This window comes from Sceloporus occidentalis, unplaced genomic scaffold (assembly GCF_023333645.1).
Source record: "Sceloporus occidentalis isolate IW3139 unplaced genomic scaffold, rSceOcc1.0.p SCAF_3, whole genome shotgun sequence".
Classification (NCBI taxonomy): Eukaryota; Metazoa; Chordata; class Lepidosauria; order Squamata; family Phrynosomatidae; genus Sceloporus; species Sceloporus occidentalis.
The window spans coordinates 195,354,797-195,379,107 of NW_028316983.1; the positions used below are offsets into that span (position 1 = coordinate 195,354,797).

The 24,311-nt window shown below is 40.0% G+C and overlaps 1 protein-coding gene across 16 annotated transcripts in view; it reads left to right on the top strand.

Annotated features, from left to right (window-relative positions):
• The window catches only part of DTNA (dystrobrevin alpha), a 293,386-nt gene that overhangs the window by 147,686 nt on the left and 121,389 nt on the right, over positions 1-24,311 (top strand). For all 16 annotated transcript variants that reach the window (XM_089517250.1, XM_089517254.1, XM_089517253.1 and 13 more), the window contains one exon: positions 21,481-21,548. In XM_089517250.1, the coding sequence (XP_089373376.1) occupies positions 21,482-21,548 (67 nt within the window). In that variant the 5' untranslated portion in view covers position 21,481. The remainder of the gene's footprint in view (positions 1-21,480; positions 21,549-24,311) is intronic.

The window sequence follows — 24,311 nt, forward strand, 5'->3', positions numbered from 1 at the left end:
TTTTGTAAAACAATTTTGTTTGTCCTTTTAATTCACTGCGGCTTAAATTACTGGTGGTTTGAATTCAAAACTGTGGTTAACATTAGCTAACATTTTGGTTAACAAGCCAACTGAATAAATAATGGTTTGAAGTTGACTTGTTTCTCTGCCAAGTCTGGATGGAAGATCTGCTGATAGATCTCTAGATGTTTTTTAGCAGTTTGGAAAGGATTTCTCATTCCCAATGTATAATAATAATTTGTGTGTATTGTGGCAGCCTTAACTCAGCAGGACATCATGCTAGATGCTTCAAAATTTGGTTGCCATCCAAGAAGGGGAGCTGGTTTCAAATTTAAAAGTCAAAATTCTAAGCAAAGAAAAGGGGGCTGTCATAACACATCAGGAAATATTCTTTGTAAAGGAAAAGAAAACAAGAAAGTGTTCTCTGTGACTGTAAGATTCCTAGGGCTTAAGAAAGGCATGAAAACAGATGAGGACTCTCTGAGGTGATCCCCGAGGATTAAAAAAAATGGAGGCAGGAGAGCCACAGACCCCTTCAATTCCTTTGGTGGTGTTTGTTTCATACTCAGGCCGCACAGTGTACCATTCAGTTTGAAATGAAGACAAGGATATATGAGATATTGATGCTAACATTTCTAAGGCAGGAGAGAACTCTGAGATACTATGACTGAGCGCAGGTTTCTAGTTTAAAAAAACAAGTAGTTTTCACAACTAAACTATAGTGAAACCACAGTCTGTTTAGGTTCAGTGATAAAAACAAACCATGATTAGTTAAAAACAGACATAAAGATTTTCAGCTTTGTTACTGCATGGGAGGAGAAGAGGGGAGTGACTAACAATCTTGAGGCTTCATATAATGTTAAATGAATGAGGCCAATAGATGTAGGTTTAAAGGTTTACAAGACAATCTTAGGCAGAGGCCCATTCTGACCCAGCATTAGGACTGGTTTGGTAGCTGACTTTGAAACAACACACCATGATGAGAAGATGAGTTACATCCAAGATTGCCGTTATTTATTTATTTTACTTGCAGGAAAAGCTAAGTATGAAGGGAAAAAAATTAAAAGCCAGACTTTCCCCAGCATAACGATATATTGTCTAAGACTGCAGAATTAATGTAATTTGACACTTCTTAAAAATACCATGGCTCAATGATATAGCATTCAGGATTTGTTGTTTTGTAAGATATTTAATCTCTCTTAGAGTGCACAGATGCCACAACAAACTACAAAGCCCAGGATGCCATAGGATGGAGCTGTGTCAGTTAAAGCAGTGTCAAACTGCATTGATTTTGCAATGTGGCAACAGCCTTATAGTTTCTCCAAGGAATTTGTTTGTTAAAGACGTACAATTCCTACCCAAATTAATCCACAAACATACACTTTCCTTGCTGAGCCACCTAAGTTTTGGGATCTGTGGATTTCTAGATATGGAACAATGCTCATTAGAATTTATGTTACTAGAAAATGATACAATAGAAATTATCAGGATATAAACATATACCGATTGAAGGCTTTCCTAATTTCGGGTAGGTATGTTTTTAATATGCAACAAATAAAATGCTATACCTTATTCAAATAACTAAACAATTTATCTTACTCACACAACTTTATAGCTGTATTGTAGCATTCACTGTACATGAACTTTAGAAGCAGGAACAGCACAGCAATTTGTATTAGCAGCAATTCAGGGCCCAGACTCCAACTGGCTATTTATACTGAGCATGTCTTAGGTTGTTTTGACAGTCTTAAAATGTGCTTCCTTTTAAACATTATTTTATGTCAATTACGCAGTAAGGTGTGTTTGCATGTAGGTGTTTTAAGGATATCTAGAGGAAAATATGGTCTTTTGCATAGTATCTTTGTGATCCCTTGTTTTGGAGATCAGTGACCAAATAAAATAAGATACTTTCCCTCCATCCCAATGTGACACTGGACTACAAAGAAGGATGGTATTTGCAGAGTCAAGGCAGCTGAAGAAGTGCCTCATGAGGCTTAAAGATTTGGGGTGACATGCGGAATTACTGAGTTGAAGTCAGTTGGAGGACCCACTTTCTTGGGCAGAGAAACACTATGGGTTCAGCTAATCACTCTGTATTCAGACTGGGGAGAAATAGTGCAGTTGACTGTGGCCCTGACTGTTTTTCCCCTCTCATTTGCATTTTCTTTGCATTTTTCTCAGTCATCAACATTTCATGGATCAAGTTTACTTCTTTAGGTTCTACATGTCTGTTAGTATTATTTCACAACTTGGACAGAAGAACCCATGTAATTATTATTATTATTATTATTATTCCGCTTAATCACTTGGAATCCAAGCGGATTACAACAAGATAAAATGAGATACATGTGATGGATCCTCTCCAGGGTGGCCCCACAATTCCAAATCTTTGGGCATCTGTCATTCACCTTGCCCCCTCAAGATGCTTCCCTGGTTTGGGTTCTTGAACACAAAATTATTACTATATGGACCAGTGGATTTGTTATTCACTGGGTTCACTGTGGTAAGCGTGACCAGAATCTACATGAAAACTTAGTAACAGCCAGCACTGTATAAGTTGAGAGCAGGTTTGGGGGCGAAAGTTATGGATTGTTATATAACCCATGTATAAGTCAAGGGTAAATCTTTGGGGCATGTAACAAAGGATGCAAAGGATGAAGGAAAGGAAATGATGCCAAAGCACTGCTATTTTCCTATCCAGGCATTCAGAAAGGCCAGAAGTGGCACCGCAGTGGAAAAAAATAGAGAATGGTGATGCTTCTTTTAGGGGCAATACAGACGGGCACCTCCATGGCACCCATTTTTGCCCTCATCGGCACCTCGCCAATCCCCACAGTGCAGCACCAATGCATGTCATAAAAAGAAGCCACCTAGAGCAGCTTCTTTTTAGGGGCACCATAATGGCACTCGTGCATGTTGACGCCACCACTTCTGACAAGCACTGTTTGGGCACATGAATGGCTGCGCATCATCGTCACATGCCCCATATGGGCAGGTCACCAGCAAAATGGTACATGGGCTCCGCTAAAAGGGCTGGACATGTATGGACGCCCAGCACTCCAGAGCCCTAAAATCGGCCCCAGGACGGCACTTTTGGCTGTCTGTATCAGGCCTTAGTTTCTTCCAGGATGGACTAAGCTCTTGCCTTTTGCCACTCTACTCAGAGAAGCGGATAGTTCCTTTCTTGGTAAGAGTTAAGGTACAGTACTTACAGTACTTATATTGAACCATGGATAAATCAACCCAGGTTTTTGGAGCCATTTTTTTTTTATTACAATTTCTAGACTTACACATACGTATATACAGTAATGCAGCTTGACACCACTTTAACTGTCATGTCTAAATGCTTTGGAATCATGGGATTTGTAGTTTGTTGTGACAGAGAAGACTAAACATCTCACAAAACTTCGAATCACAGAATTCCATGGTGTTGTCATGACAGTTAAAGTGGAGTCAACCTGGATTATTTCTGAAGTGCAGATGCAGGCGCAAAAAAGAATGAAGTAATTTATCAATACACATTAATGCCTGAACTATTTAATCATTCATAGCTCCCTAAAATCCTAATCAGTTCTTCCCCTGACTGACTGCCTATTGCTATTACCACTTTATTTCTAAGCCTGTCTCTCTGCAGTATTTTTCTTATCTCTCTTCTTTCTTAGGGCTTGTCTTCAATGGCCTACTCTGGATTGCCCCCGGAGTATTCTGGTCCCGAATTCTCAGCATTAGTGGTGCTGTCTCTGCAGTGATGACAGGCAGCTGCCTTCCCACATAATCTGTTCATTACCCAGGACTGCTGCTGAGTTCACAATGAGGTACCCAGCCACATTATTGACAGTGGGTACTTCATTCTGACCTCATAGTGACTCGAGTCCATAGTCATGGCATTGAGTGGTTCACAAGGAATGCATGGGAAAGCAGCTGCCTTTCATTGGTGTGGAGAGAGCTGAAAACTTGGAGCAAAAAGTAAGGTTTTTAAATTCAAGATAAAGGGAGGAAAGGCCAAATCTGGTGCAGACATCATGAAGACAGTCTGCACCAAATTTGGGGTTTTGGCCCTGCATCATGTAAAGAGGATGCAGTGAGCCCTGGGATGGGGTGCAAGCCCTGGGCTGGGATAGGAGGAATTTGGAATAAATAACCCAAGTAAACAAGCCCATAGAGAAATCTCAGTTTTGTATCCTTTCTCCCCCATATGTCCCACTTCATAGCATTCTCCTGAGTTAGAATTGACTAGCACTAGCCAGGCTTGCCCAGCTCCCCCCTTTACACCCTGTACCTAGGAAAGCATATGCACTGGTGATGATAATAAACAGTTAAAATATTGGTCTTGTTCTGGAAAGATCTACCTTCATAGTGCTAGATGGCTCTTAAGTTGACTAGGGCGGGTTACAGACCACCCTCAAGCGGCTGTTTTCCTGCCGCCGCCATTCGCTGCAGAGGGAAGCCCCAGTGGCCAGACCGTGAGGCTTCCTGGCGCAGTGAAAAAGGAGCGCCGAAATGGTGCTCCTTTTCAAAACGTGGAAGTGGCGCTGCGAGGGGCGAAGCACGCCCTCGTGGCGTCACTTCCGCCACAACACATCTGGACGCTATGCGTCCAAGACGTCAAAATGGCAGCACGTACTACGGAGAAGGGCCATGAGGAAGGTAAGACCTTTCCTAACCCTAATACGGCCCTTCCTAACCCTAGTACGCACGGAGCGCGTACTTTATGGCGGTCTGTAACCCGCCTAGGTGGCCTTGAAGTAGTTACTAGATCTCAAAAGTTATGTATCTCATAGGTTTGTTGTGAAACTACAATAGAACAATTCATGTACAGTACTGTAGGGTCATAGAGAACCGGAGAATTAATGGCGTGAAAAAATAATAAATGATGTACAGCTTAGGTAGCAGTGGGTGAATTTGGGTGCTCCATGTCACTTTTGTTTATGTTCACTTGTCTCTGTTCTACTTTATTTCTGCATTTACTTGGAGTTTAAAAAAATGTCTATCCAAATTCACAATTTGAATAGGTATATAGAATATATTTCTAAACATTTTTTTCCCAAAATACATATTTCTAAATGTATTTTCTCTCAAAAGCTACATTTTATATGCATTTGACATGGGATTTGCTGTAGTACATTTGGGAAGTGGCAGCCAATACCTCAGTTCTGATATTCACATCAGTTCAGGAAATTAATGTCAGTTCACTTCATATCATTGTTGTTGTTTTTTTGTTCATTTGTATGCCACCTTTCCCCCTTAAGGGAACCAAGATGGCTCACAGATAAACACTTTTTAAAAAAATTACAATAAAATGTAGGTTGTTCTGTGCCTTGAAGTAATTTCCAACTTATGGTGACCTTATCATGGGGTTTTCTTGGCAAGATTGGTTCAGAGGAGGTTTGCCATGACCTTCCCCTGAGGCTGAGAGCATGTGACTTGCCCAAGGTCACCCAGTGAGTTTCATGGTTGAGCAAGGAATTGAACTCTGGTCTCCAGAGTTGTAGTCCAGCTGGCTCTCTTCACTTCATACAGGAATTCACAAAAAAATGAATTCCTCAACTGTTCCTAAACTAAAATAGAGTACTCTTAAAAATAATTATGGCGGGGTCCCTGGCACCTCTCTTTGCTCCACAGGAGTGCTGCAGCAACCAAATTGCACTGCGCTGCTGCAGAGCAAAAAAGGAGCACCCAGAAGCGGCTCCTTTTTGCAGCGCCTCTTCAACACACAAAGCGCCAGAGATGGCATGGTGACGTCGCAGTTGCGCTGCCCCATCTGGAAGCACGTAGCTGCGATGTCACCATTACGTGCCCCGTAGCTGTGGCACACTCGTCACATGCAAGGGTTGCCAGGCATGTGGGTATTCTGCCCACCAGGCAACCCTCACACGTAATGAGGGTGCCGCAAAGGCTCATCTGTTCTGAGCCTATATTAACTTCACTGACATAATGCTAATACATGTGCAAAAAGGTGTTGGTCTTATAACTATATTTTTATCTGTAGTGCTTCTTGTGGCATAGTGTAAATGTGTTTTAATGTGTAATGACTGTTTTTGTGCTTTGTTTTAAATCTTCTAAGGTGCTTTGAGTGGGAAAAAACTGGAACATAGATGGCTAAGGCCTGGGACAGACCGCCCCAAAAGGGCAGCCTGCCAGCAGCCTATTTCCCTCCTGAGGGACACCGCAGCCGCCAAACTGCACAGCATCCCTCCAGAGTAAAAAGAACCTGGAAAAAACAGGTTCTTTTTAAGCCACCAGGCGGACATCACAAGTGCACCTATGGTGCACTCCTGACGTATGCAAAGCACAGCGATGTATGGATGCTGTACATCCCTTATGCCAAGATATCAGCACCCGTGTAGACAGGATGCCTCCATTAGTCCGCCGCCGTGCTGTGCTAAGGTTAGGGACTGTGCTGTTGGTGCACTGTCCCTAACCCTAGAATTAGCGGTGGTATGGTGCTTTGGGACTGTATGTCCCGCACCAACATATCCAAATAAATTATGGTTTTCTAATCTCTCTTCAGAGCCTCATTTTTCTTAAACATAAAGGGACCCACCTTTAATGGAGCCTTGAAAGTAGTGTTTTGTTACATCCTCGCCTTGTCATCCTATAAAATGGTAATTTCTTTGTATTTGTGTTCTAGTACAAAGCAACCCTCCACTTGCTTGTCATGAAAATGAGACAGGTCACTGTAGATTATCCTCTTTCTAAGACTGCAGATGATATACATGAGAACAATAATGCTCTAAAAACCTGCTACAAACAGTCCATCAAGAGCAGCCTGGTTAAGAGTTCACAGTTGTTCCTAGCACTGTAATATAAGCTACTATTCTTGGCTGTTGCAACCTTTTGCCTTTGCTGGAAAAATTCTTGACTTTATTGCTTGAGGCCATGTTCAGAAGACCATTTTATGATGACATAGATAAGAAAACTTTTTCCTACTCTAAAACTGGTTCTTTTTAGCATGCAACTAAACACAGAATATGCAGCTGGAGTGGGGCTCTGGACGCTGTCCTCCTTCCCTGCCCCCTCCTTAGCTGTCATTCTTCATCAGGGGTGATGTGATAGATTGCAGGGGGTCACTGGAGCCAGGATTCGGATGCAAGAGCAGTCAGGGGATGATGGGATGGCTGGCAGGGGGGTCACTGGGGCCAGGATTTGGATGCAGGAGCAGTCAGGGGATAATGGGATAGGTCACAGGGGGTCACTGGAGCCAGGATTCAGATGCAGGATCAGACAGGGGATGATGGGAGGAATGGCAGGATGGCAGAGAGGATGAGATGGCATGGAGGAGGGGGATGAAGGAGCTGGACACAGGGGGCCAAGGGGAGCGACATCAGAGTGATCTTCCACACCAGACCAATTTGAAGTGAAATCGAAGTGAGCTTGAAAGCGAATTCTGTGAATTCACTTTTTTCCCAATTTTACCAAAAAGAGGGGTCACTTTGCAATCACTGCGGAAGCCCCACGGAAAGAGCGCCCATAGAAAGGAATCTCATCTGATAACATATTCACGTTTTGATGTGAATTCACATTGTGGACCTGCAGTCAACCCCGGATATGAGCTCCAAAAATCCCCAAAAACCTCCATGTGATAAACGCCTAGGTAAATCACCTGAGTTCATTGGCCTCATGAATATATACTTTGATAACTGATTTATGGTTACTGTAGTTTATTCAGGACTCTGTCATCTTCTCACCAAAGTGGGGACACTAAATGCATAGGAAGGAAGTGAGACAAAGCATTCAGCCACCTGCCCACCTTGTACAAATATATACATGTATGTTGAAAGTAAACATGACCAGCATATGAAAGTGACATTGGAAACATGGTCAGCAGACACATGGCTGTAAACTACCACCTTGCAAGTTAGAGTCCCAAATTTGGTGAAGCCATGAAAAGTCTCTCTTTGCTCTAGTTTTCTTTGCTCCATAGTAAATAACTCTAGCTTTATGGTGGGTCAGCAACATGAGTGGGAAGTAATATTCCTCCGTTTTCCATTCACTGATTGCCTTGAAACAAGCACAGTATGTTATATTTCTAACTTTTTAGGTTTTAGGACCTTCAGCCCTAATTGATTAAAAGCTGAAATTAATAGAACCAGGTCAGATGCATCTCTTTTCTTGTCAAAGGCAACTGCCCATATCAGTAATCAAAATTATACCCTTGAGTCAAATTGGTGTTGAGGCTCCCATTCTTATACATGTTGCTCTTCAGATTTTCTCTATCTCAGAAGGAGGAATACTTGTAGTGATATGCTCCATTCCACTGCATAAGAAACACTTCCCTGCAGCTGTTTTTCTTGACAACATCATGTTGATGCTACAGAAGGTGAAGGGAAAAAGGCAAGAAGTGCCCCATGTGTAGTGAGCTCAGCTGCAGCTTACAACGGCAGAACTAATTTGCCCCTAGGACTTGGATATCCCTTATGCCTGAATCTAGAGCCTTTGGAGACCACACCATACTCTGACAACCGTACCCATCAGTAAGAAGAATAGAAAAATGTACCTACTGGTTATTCCTCCCTTATGAAGTAATATTCAGATCAACCAAGTTCATTTCAGAGTTCTCTTGCAAGGAGCAGAACAAAATTACAACTTGCAGAAGGCTGGACTTATATTCAAAATTGTCTTTGATTATATAACTGTCTTAGATTAACTCTCTCTCTTTCTTTCTCTCTCCCTCTCTCTGTCACAAGTTGATCTGATAATGACTAACATACTATATTGCTACTGCAGTAGTCTTATAATATTGCTGTTTTGTATTTATGTCAGTTTTGCACTTACTGTTGTATACCTTCTTCTCCCTGTATGAAAAGCAACAAAGGCAATCAATCAGTCAATAAATCAACCAGTGATCAAGAAGCCTTCAGCCTAAGGATGTTCAGATGGAAGCATTTTCCTAGACTTCCTACGGTGACATTTCCTATCTCCAAAACTGGGGCTTATTGCCTTGTTGAACAGGCTGTTTACATGACCTGCAAGCAATGAGTTCAATTTGGTCAGTCACAGTTTGCAGCCTGGAGGACACACTCAGCAGTAAAAAGAGCTGACCAGGAGAATGCCTAAAGTCTAGCCAAAACTCTGTTATTCTCCTTTGTTCATTACCTACAAAGCAAGTTATCAAGTGAAAGTGATTTGTCACAGTACCACTAGATGTGGCAAGGAAAAAGGGACCAGTTAAAAGAGACAACATGAGAGGTATAGAAGAGAGATCAAGGTAGAATCATAGAAGACCTTGTGATTAGGATGAACAATAGATAATATGCACAGATGTGTTCAGATGCCAGACAAGTGAGAGTTTCCAGAGGGATTATCAGATGATGAAAAACACTGGGGCTTATATAAGCTTATGTCAGTTGAGGGTTTACTTTAGGAATACCTGGTTCAACATTATGAGAAAACAGGATTTAAAAGTATACATGCTTCCCTTAATCTTTTGTATCCTGTAATCAATAATACAAATTGAGAAATGATGGTTTTGAGTACATTGACCATATTAAATTCCACAATATCTCTTCACGTGTAATGATCATATTACCTACAAATACATGCTTATGTGATGTTCCTCTACACCTTTAAGTAAACATATACTAGTGGTGTTTAAAGATCATGTGTCACTGAAGAGGAACTTTTGATGTTGATGTAGGTTTGCTCTTTGATGGAGTGATATTATAAACTCAATTCTCCCCCAGCAGGAGGCTATTAAGCATGATTTAATGCCTTTTGAGAAGATATGTGCTCCTTCGAGTTGTTTTAACATACATGGAATGGAGTAAACTGAAGCCCTTTCAGAACTAATCGGTGGAGGTTGAATCTCCCTTCTCTATAATCTGACAAAATTGGATCACAAAGACTCCTATGTAGTGGAACCTTCATGGAAAGTATCAATAAAAATGTACTAAATGAACAAGCACTATGAAATATTAAGACAGCAATTGTCATTGCGTCCTCACAGGAATAATAAAGGCTATCTGCAATCTGTCCTATATACCCTTACTTGGGAGTAGGTTGTGCTGAACACATGGGTGGCACCTCTAACTGTACAGTATGTCGTGCTTGTAAGAATCTTCATATTTAAGGATATTGGGATGATAGTGGATGGGAAGAGTAATTTGCCCTCTCCCTACAAGTACTTGCAAGTTTGTTGTTGTTGTTGGCCTTCAAGCCATTTCTGACTTGTGGTGACCCTAAGGCAGGGGTAGGCAACCTGCGGCCCGCGGGCCGGATGCGGCCCGGCAAGGCCTTGGGACCGGCCCCCGCCTGGTCCTGCTGCCGATTGCCACCGGAGCCTTTGGCCTCTCCCGTGAGGGCATGGGGCCTTTGGCCTATCAGGAGGAGGCAGGCAAGGGGGGCAATTGTCTATAGAAGCCTCCAAAACATGCATTTATATTAACATTTTTTTAAAATCAGCAAATTTTTTTGCGTGTCCTCCATTTATTTAAAAAAAATGTCCTCCATTTGAAAATTTTGTGCTACATTGGTCCCGGTTTATTTATTTAATTAATTTTTTTTTAAAATGTTTAATTATTTAATTTTTGGCTTCGGCCCCCCAGTTGTCTGAGGGACAGCAACCCGGCCCCCGGCTCAAAAAGCTTGCCTACCCCTGCCCTAAGGCAACCCTATTATGGCAAATTTTGTTCAGAGGCTGAGAGCATGTGACTTGTCAAGCGTCACCCAAAGGGTTTTTTGGCTGAGCTGGGAATAAAACCTTGGTCTCCAGAGTTGTAGTCCAAGATACAAACTGTTACGCCTGCCTGCTGACTACCTCCATATAGGTAAATTTAATAACAACCTGTCTACCGATGCTGATCTTTAAACATTCTGGGATCCCTAGCTGTTTTGCTACTGTGTATCTCTAGCAAAGAATCTAGGACACTACTGTTTCTTCATTATATCCCTCTGTTCCAGAAGTAGCATCAGAGAGTACATATGGAACAGAAATCCTTCTGCCACAAAGAGACTATTCTGTTGTATGATGCCAACAGGAGGGTAAAACCTAAACTATGTATGCAATATAAACATTGATTTATTACAAATGTTCCACTTGAATTGCACTTTTTCCTGCTTCCTGCAGCAGTGATGAATTCTCCAATATGACTGTAGCATGTGAGTGTCTTAGAGAAGAAGAGGGTCAGGATCTAGCGGAGCAGTCTTTTTTTTCCTGTGTAGCAGCACCATCAGATGAGTTATATATGCAATGTTTTTTTTCATGGTATATTTGTAAAAATAAATTTTCTGCGTAATGTTTTCAATTATCCTTCCCTTTGTGTTTCTTTATGCTGAATAATAACAAATCTGTCAAATCTTAATTAGATTAAAAGGAATACATTGAGTTATTTTTCCTTATTTCAGAAAATATAGAGAAGGGGAGAATCTCCAGTAGGGTTAATTTAGCTTTCCATCATTTTAGTTGTGTTTTGAATTTATTATTAATTAGTGGGGCATTTTAATATGTAGGGTTCTTCAGCAGCCTTATTTTATAAATCCTGGCTTTATGTAGGTCATGTTTCCTGGTTTTGTGAAATAATGCAACAATATAAGCCTAAAACCTCCTAAACTTAGAATCTGAGGCCCAAATTATATGTAACATGGGAGGGTCTTCTTTTTTCTTCTAATAGTAGTTGTGATTGGGCCCATGATGGAAGAGACTGAGATTAACCCAGTCTTAACACATTCCTCAGTGCATATGCCACTTCTGCACCAAGCTGCTATTGATTTTTAAGGGGGGAAACAGATGCACAGTGCGCATGCCAAAGGCTATAACAGGACAGTCCAATTGCAGGTACCAAGGGTCCTTAATGACTGCTCCACTGAAATCTCTTACCGGTGGAGGGACTGTCTAGCCTCAACTTTGTGATTCCAAAGTGCCCCTCCTCTCAATAGCCAATAATTCCCAAAGAAATACCAATGGTTTGGTTGACCTTATATAAGAACTCTGCTAAGTCTGGATTCCTACTCATCTGTGACAAAATGTGAACAGACTCAACATGTCCCACTTCATCTTTGCTGTGTAATCTAGAATTTGCCAACCATCTTAAACCAAGTTTTTAGCCATTTGGAGTTGTGTCATGTTGCTCCTGAACTTTACAATCAGGCTGTTTATACATCCCTTCACTATGATGCCATTTCTGTAAGTTTTCTCCTCAACAGCTAATAACAGTCTGGGTGAGAAGGTCGATATTTGCACAAGGAAAGTTACATGAAGGGAAAGTGTTAATCCCCACTTTGTATGCTCACATGTACACTGTGATCCTGATTCAGGTTCCCCCAAGTTGCTATGTAGAATATGAATATGGCAAAAATTCAATTGCAGATCTCTCACGTAGTATGTAGCTTAATATATTGTAGATTCAGCACAATCCTTTCAAGAAGGCCATAGCACTTGTAGCTCCAGGATTCTGTACTCTGAGATCCACTGCAATTTGGAAAAATCAGACAGTGCAAACAAAAAAGTCTGCCACATTTCATTTTCAGTGTGTGCATGTTGCCTGTAGACTTATGCAGCCCCATGAATTTCATAGGGTTATCTTAGGCAAGAATTATTCATGGGTACTTTTGCCATGTCCTTCCTCTGAAATACAGCCTACAGCACCTGGTATTTGTTGATGGTCTCCCATCCAAGTACTAACCAGGGCTGACCTTGCTTAGTTTTTAAGGACAGATGGGATATGGTGCCTTTAAAATATTAAGGCCCACTGCTCCATGAAAAGTTATAAAGGTAGGAACTGCTACAATTGTGACACCATTTCCAGCCTTTGGCCCGTGTTTGGAATGGGTCATTCAATCCCTGCTTATGCTACAAGATAATTTGTGGGAATTCTGATAGAGATATCTATTTAGCCCTGTTGAAATGTTACTTAGCCAGTTAGAATCAATATGTGAATAGGGGAAGGTCTAGCCCTGCACTCCCTCCATTGCTTTCTTCCTATGGAAATCTGCAAATCTGAAGAAAGTATGCTTGAAACTGTAGACAGACAGACAGGCAGACAGACAGAGAAGGCTGACTGTATTTTTTGACTTGTCTCTCAACTCTGCTCCTAGTATGGTTTTCAGTCCACTAGCTTCTGATTCCTGTGTTACCTCAATTGCTTCCCACAGCCCAACCCTAGTAGCTATCTTATTTGAACTTGTATTTCTGCTTTACCTGTCCTTTTGATCATGATGGAGATTTAATGCAAAGTGAAAATAGCAAGTACTAACATAGCAAATGAATATCAGTACAATGAAAACATATGAACTTAAAAAGAGCCATGCAGGATCCAGCAAAAGGCCTATCTGAGACAACATTTTGCTCACATAGCAGCCAGCTATTTCTCTATTGGTTGCCTGCCGGCAAAACATGAATGTAATTTACCCTATATAGAACGTGTCCCAGCAACTGATGCGTAGGGCATATCAGTGACACCTGCACTGATATATATCAATACTGAGGAAGGACCTGATGAAATCACATATTCCTTGCCTGAGAGAACACTATGAAATTCATAGAATCACCATAAACCTACCCCCCCCTCACACAAAACCATTAATCATTGATGGTCCTAACCTACATGAATTTAACTAATCCCCCTTTAAAGCCATTCTAATTGACAGACTATTCTAATGTGTCACAATGTAGCCTCCAAACTATAAAAGTGTACAAAAGCAGCAAGCTTGCCCTACCTAATTCTGTCATTGATAGCTTATTTTAACGTGAAGTTAGTTTTAATCATGCCACCACTAGGCATTTCAAGACATCCATTCGACTAAGTAGGAACTTAATTACATGTGAAGTGCTGCAGCCTGCCTTGTAGCAGTGCCCAGTTGAATAAGCAAAAGGAGTGAAAGGAAAAGTCAGCATGCATTGTCTTGAAGAAAAGGCTTTTTGTCTCCATGATACTTCTCTTCCAGAACTTCTTGCTCTCTGTCCCTGGAACTTCACTTTGGTTTACTGTGGTAGATTTCATTTTTCTGACCTAGTCAAATGAAATGAAATAAAATTAAGCCTGAAGCAAGGGAGATAGTGAACCTTGAACTGCTATCATATGTGTTTTTCCTATAATGCAGAACACACAGAATCACTGCAACATTTAAAATTGACATTTCATGAGCTGCACAGAGAGTGGAATGTTGTACTTTAATGTTGATGCCATTTTTATCATGTCTGCTTTAAAAGCAGGATGGAATGCAAAAAATTAGCAATGCGTAGTTCTGTTATTCACAAAGGGTGATATATTTCTAAATGTATTCTGATGAACAGTATGTTTGCTGTTTCTTACACAAGTGAAAGGGAAATTGATGCTGACACATCTTGAAATACACAGCAAAGGGTCTCTGCAGAATACATAAAATATAAAAGGAGATACACATAATATTAACAACTTGGAGGTAAGGAATGATCATGGATGGTTTCTCATAAAATCTTTTATCAAATAATATTTAAGTGAACTTAAAATCTTTAATTCAAAGAGATAGCCCTGCTAGTCTAGATCAGTATGCAAAGGGATCCTGTAGAATATTTGAGATTGAGGGAAAGAAAGAAGCTGGTAGCATTTTACTACCAACTTCTTTCTTTCTCTCAGCCTCAAGGATGCTACAAGATCCTTTTGTACACTGATCCAGACTAACACAGCTATGTCTGAATTCTTGTTTGTTTGTTGTTGTTGTTGTTGTTGTGTGCCTTCAGGTTGCTTCCAACTTATGGGGACCTGAAGGCAAAACTATCATGGTGTGTCCTTGGCAGGCTTCTTCATAAGAGGTTTGTCATGGCCTTCCCCTGAGGCTGAGAGAGCGTGACTTGCCCAAGGTCATCTAGTGTGTTTCCATGGCTGAACTGGGATTCGTACCCTGATCTCCAGAGTCCTAGTCTAACACTCAAACCACTAGCCTGTCATGGAGTTTTCCTGGCAAGATTGGTTCAGAGAGGTTTGTCATTGCCTTCATCTAAGGCTGAGAGCATATGACTTGCCCAGTGTCACCCAGTGGGTTTCATGGCCAAGCTGGAAATTGAATCCTGGTTGCCTCAATCTTACCACCATGGAAAGCAACTAATTCAACCAGATGGAGCGGAAATCCATTGGCCTCTTTAAGACACAGGCCCAAGTATATATTTAAAAACTTTAAGATCACTTAAACATTACTTGATTTCTAGGATGTGTCAAAAACAGAATATACAAGTGGGAGCTACAACATCATGTTTAATACATTCTCACTCTGCAGGAGGAATTTTGTGTACAAGCTTCTAGTCAGCCAGTTATATCCTTCTTTAGGGAATTATTTTAGTTTTAATTGGCCCATGCAGGTAATTTCAGTCCCACACCCGGGTTTTTTGATATTTTTTCCTAGCCAAAACTGAACATTATGGGAGTCCCGGATGCTACTGAACAGTCTTCATTGGTGTGGTTAGAGGTAATTTGCCCCCTTGGTTTTTTCATGTTTTGTACTTTTCCACAACTTGAAAGTAACTAATTAGAAAAATTTCTGTCTTCTAATCCAGCAATGAGGATCATATAATTCAGTTTTGTTTACAGAAGATTTACAGGAAATGAAACAAGCAGGCTGATGGCTAAAGTGCAGGTAGCATAGGTCAGAGAGAAAATGTGATTGAAGTTCAGTGAGAATTTTTTCTTGTACCTATTATGCTGAAGTAAAGTTGGCCCAAAATTGCTTTGCTTGCACCATCTCCTTCTTGGCATGTCACCTAGCAATTACTCTGTGTGGTAAGGAACCGTCCAATTAAAAAGATTGTATGTACAGCGCTGTGTAAATTTACAGCGCTTTATAAATAAAGGTTAATAATAATAATAATAATAGTAAGGGAGCCTTTTGGGATAAACACAGAGAGCAGTGGTAGAAACTCTGCTTACTGACCATGTCAAATTTGCTAGCAATTGGACGTGGAAGTCTTTTCATTATTGCTCAGAATGTGAAGCCATAGTTATCATAGGCCCAGGACAGATGGGCCCGAAGCAGCATGATGCTGCCAATATTAGGGTTCAGGAACGCGCAGTAACTGCACGCTCCTGAGCCCTAGTAAGTCACGGCGGTGGCATCATGGTGGTATCCTGTCCACACAGGCGCTGCCATGATGACATAAGCAACATGCAGCGTATAGATGTCGCTGCGTGTCACTTACGTCACGAGTGCACCAATGGCATACTCATGACTTGCGCACGCCATCCTAAAAGGAACCCATTTTTTCCAGGTTCTTTTTAGGGCAGAGGCACGCCAGGCAGTTTGGCTGCTTTGGCGTCCCTCCGCAGGCAAATGGGCCACCACCAGCCTGCCATAGAGTCTTAGGAGGTTGCCAGTGTGCCATCCGGTGAAGTTTTTTGAGATCAGTTTCAGTTGTTGTGACATGATGATGTAAACACAAAGCATGAATCTGTCTGTCTCACGGCATATGTGCTCACACATTTTTGTTGTTTGTCCAAATCAACATTCACCATGACTTTTGGACACCCAGTGAGACAAATGGATGTATATAATTTAATCAGTGAAATGCTTGATTGATAACCCTGTTTCAATGACTTCTACAAATTACTGAAAACCAAAAATAGCAATAATCCCCAAATATGCACACACACATAGAGGAATCTCAGATCACTTGTGTTTTGACCCTCTTTTTCTATGTTTTGATAAGAGTGCTCAGGATTTTTCTTCTTTTAATTCAGTCATTTTCAAATACTGTATTGTTGTTCTTGTTGTTTTTTCTGTCTCACCTTTTTCCCAGCTTGTGATTCAAAGGGGCTTACAATTTAAAAAGACATTCTTAAAAATCCACACGATACAAAAATTAAAACAGAATTAAACAATAAAGAAATTAAAAGCATATTAAACCATACATCATTAAAAACACAAACATACACACCATGCCAGCACAGTTAGCAACATCAAGCATCTTGCATCAGATGCCTGTTAGAATTTTTTTAAAAAGTCTTTACTTATTTGTAAAAAGAAAGTAGGGAAGGTGCCAGTCTAACTTCTCTGGAAAGAGAGTTCCTTAGGGGGCAGCCACTGAAAAGGCCCTCTCTTGTGTTCCCACCACATGTGCCTGTGAGAGCAGTAGGATAGAGTCTGAATGTCAGGATTGCCTGTAGGAGAGAATTTCTGATTAATGAACTTCAAGGCAATAACATCATTAAAACACTCTAATGACATGATTGGGAGAATGGACATCCAAGAATAGACAGCCATTAATAATTGCCTACCTTGACTTGCAGCAGGGATTGATCAGGTAGTAAATATTCCACTGTCAGGGAGAGGCACCTGCCACCTTAAAGAAAGCTGTATGGAATGGACCAGATCAAGACTTAGGGAACAATTACTGCCTATTCCTAATACTACTTTGTGAGGCAAGCTGCCTGAGTATGTAGTTGATGGGTAGTTTGGGTTGCTTTTGAAGGAAGCAGATTACCTGGATATGTTTTAGTCTGATTTTCAGGTTTTGGTTGCCTTATTTGTTTTAATGTATGAAGTACTCTGGATGATAAAGGAGGAGGAGATCTTCCTGGCTCTTTAAGTAGCTTTTGATGCCACTGATCATGGTAGGGTGGGAATACAAGACACTGTATTATGGTGATTCCACTCCTTTCTATAAGGCCAGTTCCAGAGAGAGCTTTTTTGCTTCCATCGACTCATTCAGATGAAACAATTACAATGCTACTGTTCCATTTTAGTTGCCATGGCTCCATCCTAAATGGCATTTAGAATTCTCAGCTAAAGTGCAAACTACAAATTTGTGTGGATATTAAGGTGTGCAGTCTGCAAGATTACATCCTGTTGCTTGTGTTGGTCTATCTCTGTATGAAGCCCCAACAATGCAGCAACTAGATTGCAAAGACATCTTATAGGAACGATTTGTTGTTGTTGTTGTTGTTGTTGTTGTTGTTGTGTACTTTCAAGTCATTTCCAACTTATGACGATCCTAAAGTGAACCTGTCATGAGGTTTTCTTGGCAAGAGTTGTTCAGAGGAGGGTTGCCACTGCCTTCCTCTGAAGCTCAGAGTGTGAGACATGACTAAGGTAAACCAGTGAGTTTCCATGGCTGAGCTGGGAATCAAACCCTGGTCTCCAGAGTAGAAGTCCAACACTCAAACCACCACGCCACACTGGCTGTCCATATAACACTGATTTTAAGGGAACTGCACAAGCTGTCAATATATTTGTGATTTGAATTCAAGGTGCTTTTCTACGTTCAGATCTCTAAATGAGATATTTGAAGGAGTATCTCTCCCTGTCCAATGAATGAAATCTGCTGGTGGGGTCTTCCTATGTATCCCAGTAGTGAAAGCCATACACTGTGTGAGAGGGTCTTCTTCACTGTGACACCTTGGTTGTGGAATGCCCTCCCTTTTGAGGCCCAGTTGATATCAACAATGATTTTATTATAGTTCCAAGACTTGTTTTTTTTAAAATAAAGCTCTTTGGGCAAATGGTTTTATACAGGTGTGTAATCATATGAGAGCCAGGGTGGTGTAGTGGTTTGAGCACAGGATTAGGACTCTGGAGATTGGGGTTCAGTTCTCTGCTTGTCCATGGAAACCTGCTGAGTAACCTTGGGCAAGTCATACCCTCCCAGCCCCAGAAGACCACATGATATCACTTTAGAGTTGCCATAAGTTGGAAATAACTTGAAAGAGCATAACAACAAGAGTGTATACATATATGGCTTTAAGCTGCTTTAGTTTTTCCATTTTTAATTGTACTATGTCTTTAGAGTGTTTAAATTATGTTATTCCTTTGAATTGTTTGAACTGAGGATGCAGTGTCATTAAATGATTTAGAGGGAATATCACCTCATGTTGCTTCATTGTAGGTGTTAAGAAGGCAACAAGGTGGCTGGATGGAGAATATGTTTTGTATCATAGGCCAGTGCCTTGTAGCATTAGATGAGTTTTTAAAGCAAGCAAGAAACTAATTAATTACTTTTGGAAGATGGAGAACCACCAGTGCTTTTCAAAATATAGTTATGATGTAACTACAGTAATTACATCTTAATTAATTTTGCACACAAGGTGTATCTGTGAATGCTGATGCTTCTCTTTTACTTTTTGGTGATTCCCATTTGATTCTAAACCTGTTAGCACTCAGGCACATACACTTGCTGTTTAAGGGCTAAAGTCAACATTAGCTTTACCTATAATACACCTAGTGTAGGGTTGCCAGAATGAAGACTGAAAAAAGCACCTGTACTTTAAATGGTGGTTCAGAAGAAGTAGTTTCAGCAACTGTTGTTTTTTACCCAGCTGCATAACAAGCAACACTTGCTGAAATTTGCTCTTCTACACAACCATTTAAGATGCAGGGGCCCTCTCTTGCTAATGAATGGAAGTCCCATGTGTTTCAGTAGGCCTATTCTGTGTTTTATGTGCTTTCAAGTTGTTTCAGATTTACAGCAACACTATCATGGGGTTTTCTCAACAAGATTTGTTCAGAGGGAGTTTGCCTTTGCCTTCCTATGACACTGTGAGTGTGTCTTGCCCAAGGTCACCCAGTGGATTTCAAAGTCTGAGTGAGGATCTGAACCTTGGTTTCCAAAGTCATAAATCAATATTTAAACCGCTACGCTATGCTGATTTTTAGACCTTTTCTACATATGAGTAGTGTTTGATTTAGTACCAGGTGTCCAGTCTTTTATCAGTATGATCTACCATGTTCTGAACAATGAGTAAAAAATATAGAATGCAGAAGGTCTCTAATAGGGTCTCATTACCCTATTTCTCCTTTAAAGTATCAGTTGTGGTTATGAATTTGAAACAACATAGCTAAACATAGCATAATTAACTGTTGGTCCCTCACCCAAACAGTTTTTTCTAATACAAATTGTCCTTCAAAACTTCTATTAACTTTGTTGGGGGAAAGTACAGGCAGAAAATAAAGAAAGAAGTAAGTGTGTGTGTGTGTGTGTGTGTGTGTGTGTGTTAAAAGTAAGAGAACCTTTGGGGCCAAGTTTAAAGTGATAACAATGACAGGGGCAAAGTGCTAAACCAAAACCATCCCACAGTTACTATTAAAAATATTGGGACTACCAGGAACTGTTGAAAGTAAAATAAAAACTAAACAAGCAGGTTTGATCATGGATCTCTTGTGTCTCATCTCATCTGGTTTGGCTTGTTGTTTACAATGAAATAAAAGGTAGTTATTACTACCAAAAAAAGATTTAGTTCAAAGCAGTACAGTATTTTCAGTTTCATCTTTACAAATCATATAGAACTAATGGAAAGGAGTATTGAGATATACCCTAATAGCCTGCTGGGATTTTCTCCCTTTATTAAGAGAGCACAGTATTTTGACAGCAAAGATCATTGTGATGAAATTTGCTATTTTTTTTTTTTTTTAATGCAGGTTTCCTCACCCCCCACTCCGCAAAAGACCAGGCAAAACAGTTACTATGTTATCATACTTGGTGGGAATTAATAGCTTTTTTTCTAAAACCCTATGTAGCTCATCTAGATGAAGTACAAGCAAATTCTATAAGTACATTACAATTATAAGTAGCCTTAGGAAAGAGCAGGGAGCAATTTTATGATATTGCCAAAGATTAGTGCTGAAATGCTGAAATGCTGAAATGTATAGCTGAGAAGGGCCTCCTGCTAGAAGACTATTTTGCTAGAAGAAATGCAACAAGAGATTCACAATGCGGCTATAAATCCATTAAGGCAAAGAGTGCTCTGTAATAACCTTTCTCCATTTCAGCTATTAACTTCAGGGACTGCTGAAGTTAGTAACGTTGCAAAGATGGTTTCACCCACCACTGTAACTTAACCTTCTCTTCACTAGGCTTCCTGCAGGGCAAGAGAAATGATTTAACTAAAACAACTGGAATATCACCCATTTTGCACTGCATTGGAATTAATTTTGCATACTCGTAGCCATCATAATGTTTATCTGCAGAAGTATGCGTCAAAAAGGCTTAAACATGAAAATGTTAAATTCAAACTGGTTTTCTCATGAATTTTTTTCCTGAGTAAGGCAATTTTGAAAGTTGAAATCAGCTGAACTCTCATCTTCTGTTTGTCTTTCCTTAAGATGTAATGTGCTGGTTATAATTCAACATAATTATTTTTGTCCAGCAGTTTTTAGTATTATTTTTAAGCAAGGAAATGTAAACTCATGCAGCTTTCAGAGTATTACAGATTTTTAGGATTCTGATATTATTCTGGTGCAAGATCAGTGTAAATTAATGAAGTGTAAGCCTTGTAGAAACAACATGAATTTACAATTTTAGAATTGATTGATTGTGGGGAAAAACCTGCACCACAAGCCAAATTATGGAACTGTGTTTGAAAAGTTTTCAACTGAGGTTTCATATAGAACTGAGCATTGTTCTATAAACTAGATGCTTGACGATTAAATCTAAATCATAAATTGTTTACAAGACATGTTCTTGGTGATCTTTGGATATGTAGTGGAAGGGAAAGAGTACGCCGGAACATTTCAATCATTTTTGAGAATTTCTTCAACTTACTAAATATTTCTGAAGATATGCTTAATATTTTTATTGTCTAGAATGATTGAAGACTGTGGGAAAAGAGGAACTACCATGGCAGAAAGGAGGCAGCTGTTTGCAGAAATGCGTAAGTACTGTGACGTTGCTTTTTTATTCTTTTAAAAAAATTGGAAGATGAATTCTTTCTGGAAAAAGCCAAAAGGACAGAATGAAACTTCAGTAAATATTGCATGGATTTGTGCCCAAGACGGTAGCCAGCTTGTTCTACAACACAGCAGATTTAAAGGGCTTTCAGTGTGAGACAAGTTGCAAGAAGTATACTTAATAGACCTTTCTGTATGGATTATTTAAAAGCTATTTTTTTCTACCGTACCAATCACTGCTAAGAGATCCAATGTGAGTATATGACAAAAGTAATTAGATTAGCAATTAGATTTCCATCCTCCTAACTAATTTTTAGTTTCAGTTTTTCCTTTTCTAAATTCAATTTTTTTAATGCTGTCATGAATAGATGTGAGTGTGCATGTATGCATATACACAGAGTGTGTGTGTGTTTGTGTGTAAGTTATTAATAAACAGGAAAAATATATATCAAGATCAAAACATTTTGGCTTATGCCTTCTTCAGTAGTCAAAGACGAAACTGAGCTGCAAAAAAGATGGCAATTCAGAACACCATGTTATCCACATTCTTAGTGGATGATGGCATTATCCTCTATGTTCAGGCCACGTGGTTTTAAGGGTTTTCGTATGTAAATCCAAAAAGAGTGAATAAAGTGAATAAAAAGAGAGTATTTTTGGATTTATAGATGAAAACCTCTACCACATAGCCTCAACCTAGAGGATAATAAAAATACCCATTAAGAATGCTGACAACATAGTGTTCTAAACTGTATGCAGCTCAGTTTCATACTGGGCAACTGAAGAAGGCAGAAGCTGAAACATTTTGCTCTTAATATATATTAAGTTATGTTTGTTAATCACTTCAGTAAATATATATAGCTTCAGTGATCTTTCTGGGATACAGGATAAGCCTGGAAGAAATTTTAGTTTGCTTTTGAATCTCTCTCACACACACATGCACCTCAAATTTTGTCCTAGTATATTGTATCAGATTAGCACATATTAGGAGAAAAGTGAAGTCTGGTCACTTTCTGTTTATTATTTCAATCTCACTGTTTGGAGTAAAATTTGCAGGGTCAAGTATAGGGATGAAAAGAGCCTGTGATATCATGTACCATCCAGTTCAAATTTTCCTGTCCAAGTTACGCACTACATAGTGCTTAACGGTCTTCATATTTGTATTCCATCCCTCCTTTATGTGCCATATTTTGCTGTAATTTCTACACTTTATATTTATCATAACCCTTTAAAATAGATTAGGCTCAGATAGTAATTAGCCTAAGGTCTCCTGGATCCAAAACACACTGCAGAAATAATCCAGTTTGAGACCACTTTAACTGCCTTGGGTAAGTACTGGGGAATCCTGGGAACTGTAATCTATTGTGACACCAGAGATCTGACAGACAAGGCTAAATGTCTCACAAAACTACAGTTCCCAGAATTCCCTAGCATTGAGCTAGGGCAGTTAAAGCGGTCTCAAACTGGATTATTTCTGCAGTGTGTTTTGGACACTGGAGAATTTAACGGTGAATCTGAGATGTAAACCCAGCACAACATGCTAACCACTCTGCTGCTACTTTACCAAATATCTAGTCTGTGATTGTTAGCTGGTTTTATACTGTATATTGCTGGCACCTCAATAGTATAAGAAACATAGCTGTTTCCAGATTATATAATACATTAAACAGTGAGTGTATCCCACTTTGAGCTGCTACCATATGGTATCTGGTAGAAATACAATCCTGCTGACTATGCAAATGCCTGCCAGCTCTTGTAGTGTATTGCTTTATTGTGTCTGCAAACTGCTAACTGTCACAGCATATGAAAGCAGTTTTTAAAAATAATTCATCCTGCAAACACAATTTTAAAGATAGAGAAGCAGGATAGAAACCTAACCTTGATTATTTGACATTGCTTGCTTAATAATTTGAACCTTTGCAACATCTTTGTAATCAACCACCAGATTATAAATTATTTGTTTATAGAAACATTAGAACAGGCCATACCCAAAATACAAATAAATATTATCAGAACTGAATTCACCTGGGAAGAAAACAAATCCTGTTCCTTTTTGTTTCTGCCTGTTTGAGGGCAATTCTCCTATTGCTTTTTGGAACCATGGGTTTATAATTTAGTTACACAACTGACTGACAAGCAGTCATTAGGCAGAGCAAGATGGCCACTCAGGGGAAGATGCTTGGAGAGTGTTGTGGCAGAAACCCTACCCATCACACCCATTCCTCCTCATTCTTTCGCTGGTTATTCCCCTGAATCACTGCTATCCAGTCCCATTCTAAGCAAGCATGTTGCTCACAGTAATATCATAGAATCATAGAGTTGGAAGAGAATACAAGGGGCATCCAGTCCAACCCCTTGCCGTGCAGAAAATCTCAATCAAAGCATACCCGACATATGGTCATCCAGCCTCTGTTTAAAGACCTCCAAGGAAGGAGACTCCGAGGGAGTGTGTTCCACTGTCAAACAGCCCTTACTGTCAGGAAGTTCCTCCTAATGTTGAGGTGGAATCTCTTTTCCTGTAGCTTGCATCCATTGTTCTGGGTCCTGTTCTCTAGAGCAGCAGAAAACAAGCCTGCTCCCTCCTCAATATGACATCCCTTCAAATATTTAAACAGGGTTATCATATCACGTCTTAACCTTCTCTTCTCCAGACTAAATTTACCCAGCTCCCTAAGTCATTCATCATAGGGCATGGTTTCCAGACCCTTCACCATTTTAGTTGCCCTACTTTGAACACACTCCAGTTTCTC